The sequence below is a fragment of the Acomys minous genome (genome assembly GCF_964271855.1).
Source record: "Acomys minous genome assembly, chromosome: 3".
Classification (NCBI taxonomy): Eukaryota; Metazoa; Chordata; class Mammalia; order Rodentia; family Muridae; genus Acomys; species Acomys minous.
In genome coordinates, this window is record NC_140485.1 from 92,991,964 (window position 1) to 93,009,463 (window position 17,500).

A 17,500-nucleotide genomic window follows, 5' to 3' on the forward strand; every position below is an offset into this window, starting at 1 on the left:
ACTCACAGCGATCTGCCTGCCTCCTGAGTGCTGGGATTAAAGGCGTGCGCCACCTGCCTGGCCTGTCCACTGATTTTTTATTGAGTGCCAATCTTCAACCTCACTCCCTACAGCAGATCTATATAAAGTACTTAAGAGGCCTCCGGCTTTAACCCTGCCCCAGCCTGATGCTATCCCGTGGGCCGTAGTGTCATGTGGCCCTCGGTACACTGTCTCAAGACATACAAGACAGAAATACTCTTCACTAGGCTCTCATGCTGTCTTAAGTCACCTTGGCTGCTGATCTTACTGAAAACAGGTTCACTCACTACTAGTAGAAAAATAACCAAAACAAAAAGCCATCTAGGTGTATAAGTCCTTCGTCTCAGTTGGTTTTTCAGCTCAAGGTGCCTTCCTGGCAGGAGTCTCTCTGCTTAGTCATATTGATCTAAGGCAGTGGTTTCCAGCCTTCCTAATGCTGCTGCCCTTTGCTACAGTTCCTTATGTTGCGGTGACCCCAACCATAACATTATTTTTGTTGCTACTTCATAATAGTAATTTTGCTACTGCTATGAAGCGTAATATAATGATCTGTGTTTTCTGGTGGCCTTAGGTGACCCCTGTGAAAGGTTCAGTCAGCCCCAAAGGGGTCACTCACTACCCATAAGTTGAAAGCCACTGCTCTAAGGGATAAAAATAATACAACCCTAAACAAAAAGTCTAAGACAGAGATCAGAATGAATAGCGTGTTGTACCTTATACAAGAGGCAGCAGAATAGAATATACGTGTATCTGTTTATCAATGCATTGATTGACTATAGTAGGGTACATTAAAAGCTAAGAATGCTACTAGAGGGCACACGCTAGAAATCAAGAGACTGAGGCAGGAGGATTACAAGCTCCAGACTAGCCTGTTCTACATTAAGGAGATGCAAAGTCTCTAATTAATTAATTAGCACTGGTAATAAATAGCTATGGGGGCCTGGAGAGATGGCTCGGCGGTTGGGAGCACCGACTGTTCTTCCGGAGGACCAGGGTTCAATTCCCAGCACTCACATGGCAGCTCACAACTGTCTGTAACTCCAAAGTCTGATACCCACAGACATAAAATGCACATAAACATAAAAATAAATAAATTTTAAAAATAAATAGCTGAGGGCCAGGTGTGGTGGCGCACGCCTTTAATCCCAACACTCGGGAGGCAGAGGCAGGCGGATCGCTATGAGTTCGAGGCCAGCCTGGTCTACAAAGTGAGTCCAGGATGGCCAAGGCTACACAGAGAAACCCTGTCTCAAAAAACCAAATAAATAAATAAATAAAAATAAATAAATAAAAATAAATAGCTGTGGTAGAGTCGGGAGGGTAAAGAAGATAGAAGCTTCTGGTGGTATGTGGGCTTGCATTTCTGTCTTGAGGCTGTGTAAAAGTACTGTTCACGCAAATGTTTTTGAAGAAGGAGAAATTATTTCAGCATTATTATGATCAAAGCTATGACTTAGGAATGCATTCATGATCGTCAGGACCCTCTACGTCTTATAAACTGTAGCAGTCTCACCTTCGTTGCCTGCAGGACTCCGCTCAGTCTCGGGGTTTCCCTCATGGGTCAGTCTCTTGCCTTCTTCCCGTGCCCAGAGCATCCCCACTCGTGTGTACTCAAGGATGAGCTCTTTCTTGGTGGCCTCTGCCCAGGAAAAAGTGTTCATTTTTCTCTCTGTGCTGCCACTCACCTCAAGCGTCCTCTGATCTCGGCCTTTACTAGACTGATTAGTACAAAGTCTTCTTACTAGATCAGGAGACTCTAAGGGCCCGTGATGGTTCACTGTGGCTGTCAATGCGGCAAGGATGTAGAATCACCTTGGAGACAAGCCTCCAGGCATCCTGTGAGGGGTTCTCTGGATTAGGTTATATGAGGTGAGAAGACTCCCCTTAGCTGCAATGTGACCAGAACCCTCAGTTTCCTACCTCCATGACACCCCTAGACATGATGGACTGTGAGCAAAATAAATGCCCTCCTCCCTCTGTTGCTTCTGTCAAGTGTCTCGTCTCAGCAGCATGTAACACATCTAACACAGCGAGGGCCACATCAGTCTTGCATGGCTGGAAAGCAGTCTGTTCACAGTAAGAAAAACAAAACAAAACAAAACCCACAACCGATCACGTGGGCAGTATTCAGCAGTTTGAACCTCATTTTTGTTTAGGCTTTAACAGTAGATCAGGAAATCTCACCAAAGCGTGTGTGGACCTCGGAAGCAACTCAACACTCCAAGGACCAGAACTCCATCCTTTTCTCTCACGTCGTACAGTGGCCAGAGCCCCTGAGAAATAGAGCCCAGTGGCCTGGACATCTGTCCCCTTGTCTCTGGGACAGCCTGAGAGCATGGCCTTTCCATGCACAGGGACACTCAGCAGTTGTGTGCCAGAGGTTGCTGCTCTGGTACCAAAGATGCCTTTCAAACAGTGGGGTTCTCTGTGCCAGTTGCTCTTCTCCTAAAAGCTAAATATCTAATCTGTGCGCACGTGCACACACACACATGCACACACACACGCGCGCGCACACACGCACACAGTGGGAGGGAAGGAGGGGGAGAGAGAGGGAGGGAGCATTGCTAATTTATGTCTTGCCAGCTTTCCATTTGAAGGTGTCAGGTCGCCTGATATAATAGGAAAGCCCAGTGAGGGATTTGTTTTCTTTTCTCCCCAAGTACCTGTTGTCTCTTCCTTTGAAGTAGCCACTGTGGGTATTGTTTATTTACATATGTATAAATAAACATATAAATATATGTAAGCCAGTCCATTTCCTGTGTTCTGCCAAGGCTAGGTGGCTTCATCTGTGAGAGGAGGTGTTTGGCTTGGTTTCTTTTCAACAACCTGGCTGTATATCATTTCTCTTGTATTATTTTCTTGTGGCAAAAGAAATGTCCCATTGTAACAAAATATACAAAACAAAGGCTTCCGGCTCTCTCCACCTTGACAGGTGACAGCGTTCTCTCTCTTACTACTTATGTATATCAGCAGTTGGTCCAGCGTGGGCTGTTTTTAACAGCAAGTTCATGAACTGCACACAATTCTCCAACTTAGCTGTTCCCTTCTTTTCTTTCCCCAACTCCCAACATTGTCACCTGTAGTCTAGTCTGGCCTGGAACTTTTTACATAGCTGAGGATGACCTTGGCAACTTGTTTTTTCTTTACTAAGAAAGCGTGTTAATCTTCATTCCATCAGCCTATGACAACTGTGTGATACGTGGCCTTCACATGGGACGTGATGGATGGAGGACCATGGTTCTCCTTTCTTTTGGAGACTCCTCTGTTTCTACTTTTTACCTTTTTTATTGCTGTTGTTAGTTATTTCTAGGAACTAAATTCTCTTAAAAGCACTCATGTTTCAGAATGGTATATTCTCAGATTGACCATAAAAAAGGAATTACCAGGGGCTGAAGAGATAGCGCAGCAGGTTAAGAGCACTGGTTGGTCTTCCAAAGGACCCAGGTTCAAATCCCCAGCACTGCCTGTAATTCCAGTTCCAGGGGATCTGATGCTCGCACACAGACGTACATGGGGGGTGTGGGGGGGGGGGAAACACCTATGTAAATAAAATAAAATGATAACAAAAGTTTTTTTAAAAAGAAGGATTTGCCAGCTTATACTCCAGCACTGAATGTGTCTGATTTTTTCCCCTTCCTCATATGACGTAGATAACCAGTCGCTTGAATCTTGCCAGTCTGTTGCTATTGTATTATTTAAATTAGCAATTCCTCAATTAAATGGCGTTGAAAGTTGGAAATGATGCTCACCTTGTAATCCCAGTGCTGAGGAGGCTGAGAGGGGGAGATTGTCTTGAATTCCAGGCCAACCTGGGCTGTAGAATAAGACCATGTCTCAAAAAAGAAAAGGAAATCAATTAAAAATAATAATAAGATGAATGAGACTGAGAGTTGTCTGGTTTCTTAATGTTTTTATATTATGGTGTTTGTTTGTTTGTTTGAGACAGAGTTTCACAATGTAGCCCTAGCTGTCCTGGAACTTATTCTGTAGACCAGGCTGGCCTCAAATTCATAGCAATCCTCCTGCCTCTGCCTCTGGAGTTTTAGGATTAAAGGTGTGCACCACCCCTGGCCTAGTGAGGCCCAGATTTATATATATAGTCATTTTATATTTTTGCAATAAATGTTCTTTTCCTATTCTTTCTTTGGGTTTCTACACGGGTTTGTATTGAGAGACACGGTGACAATCTGTGCTGTTTAGCACTGACAAAAGGTTTTTGTGAATTTCTTTTCTTGAGACCAGGCCTCTCTCTCTATGTAGCCCTGGCCGTCCAGAAACTTGCTATATAGATCCACTTGCCTCTGCCACTGGAATACTGGGATTAAAAACATATGCCACCATGCCCAGCCTTGATAAAAGTTGTTATAGGAAATATTTTTTTACCCCCTTACTCTCCTCTTCCTCCTCCTCTCTCTGCTCTCTCTTTCCCCTCTCTGCCCATCAGGAGAATAGGAAACAGGCGTGGATGCTGGCGAGCCGCCCCAAGCACTCTTCACTCTACACATTTGCCCTTTCTGTCTTTGTATAAGTGCATTTCTTACATATAAACACAAAAACTTCCCAAGGCTTAAAACACGGGGTCTGAAACCACTTAAGAGGGGTCCTCTGGGATGCTGCAACCAGCTTCAGGAAAGATGGGCCCCGTTCTTTTGGGAGTCCTGAGGGCTGAGTGTCCTGACCAATATACATCCTGTAAGGGAGCACTACAAAAGCTCAGCACAGTGGTAATTACTGTTATTGTCCTGACATCCTGGAACGTCAAGCTGAATTCCTACCAGCAATACAGGGCAAAATTAAAGCCATGGTGACATCATGCCTACAATAAAGAGGAGTCACGGCCGGTGATGCTCACTTGTTTTCCTGAGGCCACTGAGAGAGGAGCTCTCATTTGGAGAGATGGCACCACTTAGCCTGGTCTGAGTCTGACCCTGTGAGTGGACACAGGGTCTCTCCTAATCTCAGTGGTTTGTTTTCAGCTGAAAAGTCCCTCTTTGGGATCAAGAACAGAGGCCCAGGCTGTTGCTCACTCTGGGCCTGTCAGGACAACACCTGGCTGCGTATGCGGCTGGATCGCTGCATTCATTCTGCAGTATTTACTGTTCTCTTGTGGAGAAAATCTGAAAGCCGGTCCACTCGATGGGGGGTCGGACTTGCTGTGGCTGCGGCTGCGGCTGCGGCAGGTGCAATGGGTGTGCCAACAATCGTAGCAGGAGCGTCGACTCTCGAAACCGGCGCCTTGACTCCCGGAATAGATGTGAAAATTCCAGAAACAGGTGCTATGACCGGGATCTTGAGGTGAGTCCTAGCTGGGGAATCTTCTGTGTAATTGGGTTTTGTTTTTGTTTTGTTTTACTCTTTACAAGGGTTAAATTGTGGGGATGTGAGTGGGAGCCAGCATTATCACAGTTGTGAATGGCTAGCCATGTTGGCCTTGTATCTGTCAATAGCCCAGCCACTACAGTTAAAACACACGGTCTTTTCTCTCTCACCCCCCTCTTTTCCCTTGCCTTGCATTGGTTTTGTTTTTTGTTTTCTTCTAGTTGGCTATAGTTTAGCTATTGAAGTAAATGCCACTGAGGCTAGTTACTGCTGGGTAATGTTCTCCAAGACTTAACTCTTTGTATGTAAAAAAAAATTTTGGACCCTTGTTTTGGGGGCGGGGGAGACAAATAAATAAATAAATAAAACCTTATATTTTCCTTAAAGCCATGTTACTTTGGGCTGAGCTAATTTGCAGGGTACCAAGTTCTTATTTGAACTAGATAATAATAAACCATAAAGATTCTTTGTTAGGGCGGGGCTACAGCGCAGTTCGTAGAATGCTTGCCTAAAACGCACAAGGCTCTGGGTTTCATCTCCGGCAACACACATAATAGCTCATGCCTGTAATCCCAACACTCATGGAGGCAGGAATTCGAAGCCATCTCTGGGCGCATCATGAGTTTGAGGCCAGCCTGGGATACAGGGGACCCTGTCTCAGAAAAACAAATAGAGATGCATTTGAGGAAAGCGGATGGTCATTTTTCAGTTTCTGGTTCTGTGCTGGGGACCAAACCCAAGGCCTTTCTGTGTGAGGGACACAAGTGCTCTGCCACTGAGCGATACCTGTAGCCTCTGTTTTCAGGTTCTGAGGCACAGCTCAAGTGCTGATGCACAGCTCAGATGCTCTGTGCACACCACAGGTCACCGTTTGTAAGGTGAATCTGGCTCTCGACCTTGATGGGTTCCCACCCTCCCCACCCGCCGCTGGCTGGACCTGTCCTGCTCTGTCACCACCAGCCTGCACTTGCCTTTGATGTTCTTTTACTCTGTTCCTCACCTGCCGTACTGTATGAACATTTGCTTTGTTCTGTGCACGGGAACTTTGAAGCTGTCGGATGGAATGCATACAATGTGTCAGCCTCGTCTATGTAATGTGCTCTAGGGGAAATGCGTGTCCTATAAACTTTTGATCTATTTTTTTCCCTCCCTGCCGGAGTTCCCTGATCAAACCCATAATTTAATGAGACAGGTAGCTGATTTTAAAAATGGGTATATATTTGTGGGTGCATACACATAAACACACTTTTGAAAAACATCTAAATGCTGATTGACGGCTTGAGATAGAATAAAGCATTCGATGTTGACCCTGCTCTGAGCACAACGTTGAGAGCATCCTTTCAGATGTGTCCTATGATGGGGAGGTAGGATCCTAATCAGTGTTTATTTCCATGCCTCTTGGTTTTACTGCTGTGCCTCGAGTGCCTCTTTCTGCCCTTGTGCCTGATAAGCCTCAGATTTGAGATTCTTAGTTTTTAAACACCGCCTAGAGAGACGCCTTAAGTCATTATACACAGATTTGTGGTCTTTGCTAATTCTTGCCTAATTAGCAACCCTCTGGAGATATTTTGCCCCCCCCCCCCCCGAGATATTTTTAATGATGTCCAACCAGCAGTTTGGCAGAAAATTCCCAGAAGAACTTGGGGAAAAACTCAATTTTGTGGCTGGAAGACACAACCAATAACAACACTAATGTAAATGCACAGAGCCTTGGTGACAATGTGGGATTAGGAGCAAGCTCTGTGACTGTGACAGTCATAGACAAAAGGAGTAATTGGGGACAAGCTGGGTCATCTTGATAAACCAGGACCCAAGGATGTATGCGCAGTCACTGAGTGAAGAGCGGCTCAGGGACTGAGAACAGACACGATGTCCTCCAGGATGACCCCGCTGGGAGCCCCGAGCAATGAGGAACTGAAGTTTGCTTAACTTCAAAGTGAGAGCTGGGAGGGATGCTCAGGTCACTGGTATTAAAACATCCACTTTAAAATATCTCCCTGGAGCCGGGCATGGTGTCACACGCTTGTAATCCCAGCACTCTGAGAGGCAGAGGCAGGTGGATCGCTGTGAGTTCGAGGCCAGCCTGGTCTACAAAGTGAGTCCAGGACAGCCAAGGCTACACAGAGAGACCCTGTCTTGAAAAACAAACAAACAAACAAAAATAAATAAATATATCTATCTCCATTAATGACGAAGACAATCAAATCAGAGCCCTTGGGTTTTTGTTTTTGTTTTTTGTTTTTTATCATTTTGCCTAAAATAACTTAAAAACTATGAAAGCATCCTTTCTTCAAGAGTTAACTTCTAGGCCTGGTGGGATGGTTCCTGCCTTTAATACTAGTACTTGGGAGGGAGAGGCAGGAGGATCTCTGTGAGTTTGAGGTCAGCCTGGTTGGCAGAGGGGGCTCTAGGATAAGCCTCCCCTGAAAAAAAAGTTAACTTATACCCTGGATTGGGCCACAAGCCTGTGAACCCAGATCCTTGATGAGCCAAGGCAGGAGGTTCACAAGTTCAAATATTGTCTGGGCTACACAGGGAGTTCAAGTCCCACCTGTTCAACCGAGAGAGACCATGTCTCTAAATGAATAAGTAGATAGGCTGGGCCACAGCTCCCCATGAGCCTAGCCTGCACAAGGCCCCCGATCCACAGTTCAGTCCTCAGTCCTGGGGGAAGATACTTCTAAGAGTTGGGGAATTAGATAATGTTTCACCACAAGGTGCATGCTAATTAAAAATATTGGTTTTTAAATACTTTACGAAGTAACAATCTACATAGTAAACTAAAAGAGTAACCTTTGCTGGGGAATCTTGCCATTTTTGTTTTATTTTAAAACTGTAGTAATCCAAATATGCGTTTATCTTACAATTCTGATTAAATACTAACCTTATTTGTGAAGATGCTCTGGGTCCCTAGAGTCTTCTCTCCATTGCTGGTGTTCTTGGAGAACTTTGTAAGATCCTAGGTTTCTCCATCTTTGGAAACAGTCTCTTTCCACCAGAAAGTGGCTTCTTCAGATCATTGAAAAAAAAAAAAAAAGATCTGTACGAATATGAGGGACATAAGGAATTTAATGGTATCCATTAGACAAGATGTACCATTATTTGTGCATGATATGTGTGTGCACTCACATGCCACAGCATGCTGTGCAGGTCAGAGGACCACTCTGTTACAGAGTCTTGAATCGGTCCTCTCCTTCCATCTTTGGGGGATGCAATCGGGTCACCAGGCCTTTACTCACTGAGCCCGGGGAAACACAGCAACAAATACAGCTGAGAGCAGAGCCCACCAGCTTTGGTGGTCTCCTAAAAATGAGTAGATAGGAGTGGAGTAGATGGTGTGGTGTGCCTCGGCATCATGTAGGGGTGCCTCCAAGGCTCCAGGAGGAAAGAGGAAGCTGGCTGGGGAGGAACTTGGCTTGTCAGCTTCAGGCCACATCTTTGAAGCTCTGATGATACCATCCACCTTCCCACATTCCTACCATCTCACCTTCCCACTTCCCACCTTCCCACCTTCCCCTTCTCACTTCCCACCTTCCCACCTTCCCACCTTCCTACTTCCCACTTCCCACCTTCCCACTTCCTACCTTCCCACTTCCCACCTTCCCACTTCTTACCTTCCCACCTTCCCACCTTCCCTCTTCTCACCTTCCCACTTCCCACCTTCCCACTTCCCACCTTCCCACTTCCCACCTTCCCACTTCCCACCTTCCCTCTTCTCACCTTCCCACTTCCCACCTTCCCACTTCCCACCTTCCCACTTCCCACCTTCCCACTTCTCACCTTCCCACTTCCTACCTTCCCACTTCCCACCTTCCCACTTCCCACCTTCCCACTTCCCACTTCCCACCTTCCCACTTCCCACTTCTTACTTTCCCACCTTCCCAATTTCCACCTTCCCACCTTCCTACCTTCCCACTTCCCACCTTCCCTCTTCTCACCTTCCCACTTCCCACCTTCCCACTTCCCACTCTCCCACTTCCTACCTTCCCACTTCCCACCTTCCCACTTCCCACCTTCCCACTTCCCACCTTCCCACTTCCTACCTTCCCACTTCTCACCTTCCCACTTCCCACCTTCCCACTTCCCACCTTCCCACTTCTCACCTTCCCACCTTCCCACTTCTCACCTTCCCACTTCCCACCTTCCCACTTCCCACCTTCCCACTTCCCACCTTCCCACTTCCTACCTTCCCACTTCCCACCTTCCCACTTCCCACCTTCCCACTTCCCACTTCCCACCTTCCCACTTCCCACTTCTTACTTTCCCACCTTCCCAATTTCCACCTTCCCACCTTCCTACCTTCCCACTTCCCACCTTCCCTCTTCTCACCTTCCCACTTCCCACCTTCCCACTTCCCACTCTCCCACTTCCTACCTTCCCACTTCCCACCTTCCCACTTCCCACCTTCCCACTTCTCACCTTCCCACTTCCTACCTTCCCACTTCTCACCTTCCCACTTCCCACCTTCCCACTTCCCACCTTCCCACTTCTCACCTTCCCACCTTCCCACTTCTCACCTTCCCACTTCCCACCTTCCCACTTCCCACCTTCCCACTTCTCACCTTCCCACCTTCCCACTTCCCACCTTCCCACTTCTCACCTTCCCACCTTCCCACTTCTCACCTTCCCACCTTCCCACTTCTCACCTTCTTCCCACCTTCTTCCCACCTTCCCACTTCCTACCTTTCCACCTTCCCACTTCCCACCTTCCCATCTTCCCACCTTCCCACCTTCCCACTTCTCACCTTCCCACTTCCTACCTTCCCACTTCCCACCTTCCCACTTCCCACCTTCCCACTTCTCACCTTCCCACCTTCCCACTTCTCACCTTCTTCCCACCTTCCCACTTCCTACCTTCCCACCTTCCCACTTCCCACCTTCTTCCCACCTTCCCATTTCCCACCTTCCCACTTCCTACCTTCCCACCTTCCCACTTCCCACCTTCTTCCCACCTTCCCATTTCCCACCTTCCCACTTCCTACCTTCCCACCTTCCCACTTCCCACCTTCTTCCCACCTTCCCATTTCCCACCTTCCCACTTCCTACCTTCCCACCTTCCCACTTCCCACCTTCCCACTTCTCACCTTCCCACCTTCCCACTTCTCACCTTCCCACTTCCCACCTTCCCACTTCTCACCTTCCCACCTTCCCACTTCTCACCTTCCCACCTTCCCACTTCTCACCTTCTTCCCACCTTCCCACTTCCTACCTTTCCACCTTCCCACTTCCCACCTTCCCATCTTCCCACCTTCCCACTTCCCACCTTCCCACTTCCCACCTTCCCACTTCCTACCTTCCCACTTCCCACCTTCCCACTTCCCACCTTCCCACTTCTCACCTTCCCACCTTCCCACTTCTCACCTTCTTCCCACCTTCTTCCCACCTTCCCACTTCCTACCTTCCCACCTTCCCACCTTCCCACCTTCTTCCCACCTTCCCATTTCCCACCTTCCCACTTCTTACCTTCCCACCTTCCCATCTTCCCACTTCCCACTTCCCACCTTCCCACCTCTCCACCTTCCCAGCTTCCCACCTCCCCTCTTCCCATTTCCCACCTTCTCACCTTCGCAGTTCCCACTTCCCACCTTCCCACTTCCCATTTCCCACTTTCTCACCTTCCCACCTTCCCACCTTCCTACTTCCCACTTCCCCACTTCCCACTTCCCACTTCCTACCTTTGCCTGTTTTTGGCATTCAGCTAAATGTGTGTAGATTTCTTTTTAGTAAAATAGTGAGGTGCTGGGGAAGCCCTTGGAAACAACTAGCCTCTACACAACATTCTTCTGCATCTAGTATCTGATGTTATCTAGTTTTATTAATTTACCTTATTGTCATATTACCTTTCTTTAAAAGCAACAGATTTGGTGCCAGAAGTTGGCTTGTTAGGTAACAGTGCTTGCCGCTGGCTGATTCTGACAACCTGAGTTTGTTTCCCAAAATCCACATAGTGGAAGGAGAGAACTAAGTCTTACATACTGTACCCTCTAAATAAGTAGATAAAATAAATACATTTTAAAAATAAAGGAAAGGAATGCTGTCATAGGGGTACCATTAACCCACTCATACCCCTCATGTTCATACAGATATTTCTGCTCTGCTGTTGCATGCACAGCTTATCTATTATTTCCTATAAATATAGTTTACATTCAAGCAAGCTTCCTGTCCCTGAAGGCTTTCTGTTGTTGATGTTGGTTTGCAGTACCATGCTAATTGTTACTGCATTTTGCTTTTATCTATGCATCAGGGATCTTAACTGTTCAGATAGGTCACTTCTTCCCAGTCATTTTTTTTTAAGATTTATTTATTTATTATTATGTATACAGTGCTCTGGTTGCGTGTACACCTGCAGGCCAGTAGAAGGCATCAGATCACATTATAGGTGGTTGTGAGCCACCATGTGGTTGCTGGGAATTGAACTCAGGACTTCTGGAGGAGCAGTCAGTGCCCTTAACCTCTGAGCCATCTCTCCAGCCCCTTCCCAGTCATTTTTAAGCCGCTGGATGGAGTGATAACCAAGTTGGAATTGCTGGAGGAGAGGGTAGCTGACCAAATTGATACTTTGACCTCATGGTACTAGATGACCTTGCAATGAGTCATCTTATGTACCTCCATGTTTTGTTTTGTTTTGTTTTGTTTTGTTTTTAATGATTCTTGAAATAGCTGTTCTGGCAAGGTTATGGGTAAACATGCATTGGCTGTCACCCCAGGTAGAAAATGGAGCCATATATAATTTCAGCACATGAACAGTAAGGAGGGGGTTGGGTGGATTCAGGAGGACAGAAAAGATCCACCAGGAAGTAGGAGAACAGGAGCTGAAGGAGGAGATTGAGCCACCATGTGCTCAGCGCTCACGCAGAGCCCGCGAATAGGCCCTGACCTTCCACCTGGCTTCTCTTGTTGTTTGTTCGTTTTGGATTTGGGTTTTGGTTTCTTTTAAGGTAGTGTCTTATTGTGCATCCCTGGCTGGCCTGCAACTTGCTGTACATATATAGCCCAGGCTTGCTTTGAGCTTGCAGATCCCTTCCAAGTACTGGGACTAAAGGTGTGTGCCACCATATCTGGCTTTAAAAAAAAAGTGGTTTTTTTATTATGTGTGCCTGTCTGTGTGAGGATGTGTGCACTTGAGTAAGGGGCCCTGCCCTCAGAGGCCACAGGATGGCTTGGATGTGCTAGAGCCGGGGGTTCTAGGTGGTTGTGAACTGCCCAGCGTAGATGCTGGGGTCTGAACTTGGGTCCTCTGCAAGAGCGGTGTGTACTTTGAATCACTGAGCCAGCTCTCCAGTTGTGTCGTTTACGGCTAACATTCTGCCAGCGTCTTATCCTTTGTCCCTTCCTTGGCGTTGTAAGCTATTTATTTATTTAATACTTGTTGACCGGCTTACCCTGGGAGTTGCTTCTTGCAGCAGAAAAGGAATGAGGAAAAATAAAGAACTCTCAACATTACTGATGCTTGGCCTAAACCAAGACGGAAAGAAATGACAGACTAGTGTTTATGATTTAAAGCTACGATGACACTGTGTTGGGTATATTTACTACTGCCCTGTGGTGTTGGAAAGGCATCAGAATGAAGGTGCTGGCCAAGGAGACTGTCTCTGGGCAGGAAAGGGGAGCAGAAAGGAACCCGAGTAGTAGGGGTGCTGGCCAAGGAGACTGTCTCTGGGCAGGAAAGGGGAGCAGAAAGGAACCCGAGTAGTAGGTCCCCTCCCCCACCCCTCCCCCCCAGCTCGCAGAAGTATCAGGTCGGGGTCCATCCCTTAAATGCCGACAAATTGTTGTGAGTTCTTAAGCAAAGATAAATATTTGATAATAGATGGAATATGTGAGAGACAGTGGCATTGAGCTTCTTGCTGTAACGGAAGAGTTGTGTACAGGGAAGTAAAAAGCTTTGAAAGCAGAAGGGCTCGGGCTCTCAGAGGCTGCTCACGCGGCCATCCAAACTGTGCATCCGCATGGAGGCAGAGGCTGTCGGGTGAGATGAAGTCAAGAGGCTGCATGATGAGCCTTGTGTCATGTGAGCAAAAGTGGACGGTCATGATTTGGAGCGTTTAGACTCAGAGGCTGGAGACATGCCCCGGTGACAAACCTGAGTCTTGTGAAGGGAGCTGGCTGGTGGGGGTGGGGAGGCGGGTAAGCGGGGAGGAGCCATCTGGTCGTTTTAGAGAATGCTGACTTTGAAGAAGTGCCTTGAAAACCAGCCAGAGAGATTTGGAACATTTTCAGACTAAATAAGAAGATGAAGGTTTTTCTATTATTAACTAATTAATTTTTGCAAACTAACATGAAAATTCATTTGTCAGCAAAATCTAACCAGGACACATGGGAAGCAATGCGTACAGTAATTAGCATATACTTTGCTATTAAAACCATGAATGTGTTATTCTATATGCAGAGATTTGATTATAATTCCCCGAATCTGAAGTTTCCTTTAAATATATCTGTTTGCGGGAGGTTTTCATAGGGGGCGGACAACTCACCACAACTTCAGAGAAAGCGGCGGGTCTCACAGAACCACAGAGCCGCAGACGGTCTGTAAGAGTGAATAGCCATGCATTTAGAATCAGCGACTCAATGTCAAACAGAAACAAGTAGGAAAAAGGCAAAATAAGAAAATTCAAAAGAGTAGGTAAAATAAGGGATAATGTTGAACTCGTACATTTCTTAAAGCTCAAGAGAGTAGAACTGGGTGGTCATGCCGCTCTGAACTTGCTGCAAGTCTTCTTACCCCGTATGAAAACCTCTTCAGAAACAGAAATACTTCAAAAGAGCCTTAAAATTAGGGGAAGATAGTCTCTCTGTGCAGCATAATACATTAATAGTTTTGATGGCAAAATATATGCTGTTTACTCTAAGTGAGATAATTAAAGATGCATTGCTAGGGCGGGGCTTGGGGTGAGGTCGGGGTGTGGCTGGGGTGGGGTGTCACACACACAGATGGGGCAGGCTCTACGGTGAGATGGGACAAACCCCGCAGTTTTAGGATCCAAGTAGAGCACTGAGGAGGTGGGACAGGAGTAAAAGGTCCTCAGAGTGAGGGAGGTACAGGTTACCTGAGCTTGGGGTGTTGAGTGTGATGGCTCAGCATTTTATAGAGTAAAGAGCACGGCATTGACACATAAAGAAACTTATGCTGGGGCTAATTTTCTTTGTGGATAAGGGGGGAGCAAATTGATGTCTGAGAAAAGCATAGTTTAGCAATGACCACCTGACAGCCATTGGCTGGTGTTGTTATGGTAACAGGAGATGATGGTTGGCAGAAGGGCCAGGGTACTGAATGTCAGAGATCCAAAGTCAAGACCTGTAAGATGCTTGACCATGGGTGCCATGGTATTCAATGGGATATATACGTTCCAACTCACATAAATGTGGGGCCTTTTTATTCTCCCAGCAAACATGTAGATGGGGCTGATGAAATGAGGCGCATCATGCGATCCTTTGTTATTGGGTTTCCCCAAATAAGCAAATAGCTATCACAGATCTAAGACTGTAACTATGGCAACATTCTAGTCCCCTTCTTCTCGCTGTTCTTTCTGCACAGAGGAGCCAGAACCATCTTGTTATAGGCTGACCAGGTACCATCGTTCTCCTGCTTGTGGTCTCAGGCGTCCCGGTGTGCTGAGGGGAGACCCTCCAATCTTCCTGCAAGTTCTCGGTCCGGTCCCTGGCGACCTGGTGTGTGTCCTCGCCTCCCACGCTGTCCATCTCCACCCACTCACCCCTTTTTCTCACCTGAACTCTTTCTCGCTGGGAGAACAATATAGCACCCCCTGTTTGCTTGGCCTGGGACACACTTTCGGGAGTCCTCAGGGACCGATTGCCACTCACCCTTCGCGTTTCCTTTAAATGATAGCCTCTGCAGAAAGGCTGCTCGGACACCTCAGCCTACAGGAATTGTCCGCAGAGTACAAATCACGAGGTGACAATTTCCTGTTTGCTTTTGTCTACCTTCCATCTCTGGCAACATAAACCAGGAAGCAGGGACTTTTGCCTCTTGCTCATGGCTGTGTCCCCATTCCTAGCACCGCACCTGGCACACACAGAATGTTCAGTAAGGTTTTCTGATGGAGGGAAGACATAGCCCTTCTGTTTCTTTTATTTCACTTTAATTTGCTTAACCCAAGGGACTAGGCATTAGGAGTTTGCTTGCTTTTAAATAGTGGTAGGGGTCTCTGTTCCTCTGCAGTACAGTGTTACAATTGCTGGATCTGACCATCCTTGTAAGGTTTCTTGGGCAGTTAAGTCCAAAACCTGTCTTGTTCTTCCCTCCCCTCATAGATTATCTTATATATCAGAGTGTCGCTTTTTAGTTAGGAAGCAGTTTTATCACCAACAGGTTTGGCAGCTCTGCTCTCAGGCCCACAGTCTAATCTGTCGCCTGTGCCAGGATGGCAGACTGAGTCCCTTCCAATACTTTGTGATACTCTCCTCAGTGCAGCTGCAACCAGGTAAACCTGGCCCTGGGACATACCTAGACGAACTAAGATGCCAGCACGCCCTTCCCTCACAGAGCCCACTGGAGGAGCAGAAGTAAAAATCTTGGCTGCGTGAAGATGAGCATACAGCAGGAACCCAAAGGCCAGTGTGTAGTCACAGGAAGTAAGTGCAGACATGTTCAGACCACCCTCCTCCAGGGACAGATGCAGCTGTGCTGGGCACTAACGCTGTGTAATTAATACAAACCATCCACGAGGCCGGGCTTCCTGTGGGTGCTCCCGATGAGCACCGATCCAAAACTAATTAGCCCATACTCAAGCCCCTAAGCTGGGTATCATTATTCCTGCTTTGCAAACAAGGAAAAACAAGGATGCTAGGGCCCAGACTCTGCGTACCCATGTTGCTGGGCTTAATGAAGAATCTTGGAATTCCTTATTCTGGATGAGTTTCCTGCATTAGGGAATCTATCTGTATCACCGTGGAAGACAGCCTACTGGGAATAATTCCAAAACAGGTCGTTCTTGCAGCCCATTTTGGCTCCAGCCTTGTGAGTTTCCGCGTGAAAAGAGACTGCTCTCTGCTTGGCATGGTGGGGTCAGGAGAGGCTGGGGCGGGAGACGGAGGCTGGTTTGCCTCAGTGAAGAGCCTGGACCTGCTGTGTGACTGTTGGGCTTTACAGAGGTGCTACCTCAGCTGAGCTTTCTGAGAATGTCACTTAAGTCCGGAAAACGTGCTATTCTTTGCAGAGAAGGTTGGCCATGAAATTTGGCATTCCTTTCCAAAGGTTTTGTGGCAAGTTCTGTTGTCTCCAAACAGACAGCTCAGATTCTAGAAGCCCCTCAGCACATGGGTTGGCAGAACAAACCTGGGGAGAGAGTGCGCACGTGCGCACTGAAGTGTCAGTGTGTAGCTCTAGATAAGACGGTCTCAAAAGACCATAACCACAGTACTGTTATTAACACTGATGAAGATATTGTTAATTACTTCGCATTAGCAAGCATCCTGCCATGATTCTAATTAACCCAGTCATCTAATGTATCCTACGTGTGATTTGAGCCTCTGTGCTGCAGCTTGGTCAGTGTTTCTCCTGGGCCTCTGTGTGTCTGTGACTGCTCCTCCTGCCTCTTTTTTCTTGACAATTTTTCACATTAATTAATTAATTAGAGATAAGGGTCTCACTGTGTATCCCTGGTTGGCCTGGAACTCACTATGTAGACCAGGCTAACCTCAAACTCACAGAGATCCACCTACCTTGTCTCCTCAGTGCTGGGATCAAAGCTGTGTGCCAGCACACAAGCTCTGTCACTTTTTATCTCTGTGAAATGTCGCACATCCTGGCTTCCTCTGGCTTTGTCCTCAAGGTGCCACTGAACTTTCCCGCCATCCCCAGTGTTTACTGGCAAGCAATAAACCCACCAATTTGATTCAGTTATTGGAGGGGGATACTTCAGATGTTATCTGCATAATAAAGCACCTACCAGTTTCTCATTTTTGTCAACCAAAGGTTGATATGGTCCTCTGGACACCTCCCTTTCAAAGCCCTTACCAGACAATGTCACTGATGACTGTTGCTTGCAGTCGTCAAGTCATCCGGTCACAGTTGTTAGCTGGGACTTTTCTATTGGAAGAACTTTCCCTCATTACATGTTTTGCTACCTGAAAAGGTTCGTGAGGAAGGCGGGGAAATGTTTGATTTAACTCCTTTATTTTCCAGTTTCTGGAATAATGA

The 17,500-nt window shown here is 47.0% G+C and overlaps 1 protein-coding gene across 2 annotated transcripts in view; it reads left to right on the forward strand.

The window, feature by feature from the left end:
- CRYBG1 (crystallin beta-gamma domain containing 1) overlaps positions 1–17,500 on the forward strand; it is a 195,465-nt gene that overhangs the window by 81,304 nt on the left and 96,661 nt on the right. The window contains exon 1 of one of the 2 annotated variants that reach the window (XM_084777103.1): positions 4,885–5,316. The exons of the other annotated variant lie outside the window; for it this stretch is intronic. Within the exon in view, the coding sequence (XP_084633229.1) occupies positions 5,158–5,316 (159 nt within the window). The 5' untranslated portion in view covers positions 4,885–5,157. Of the gene's footprint in view, positions 1–4,884; positions 5,317–17,500 lie in introns of those variants that run through there. 2 annotated transcript variants of the gene reach the window in all.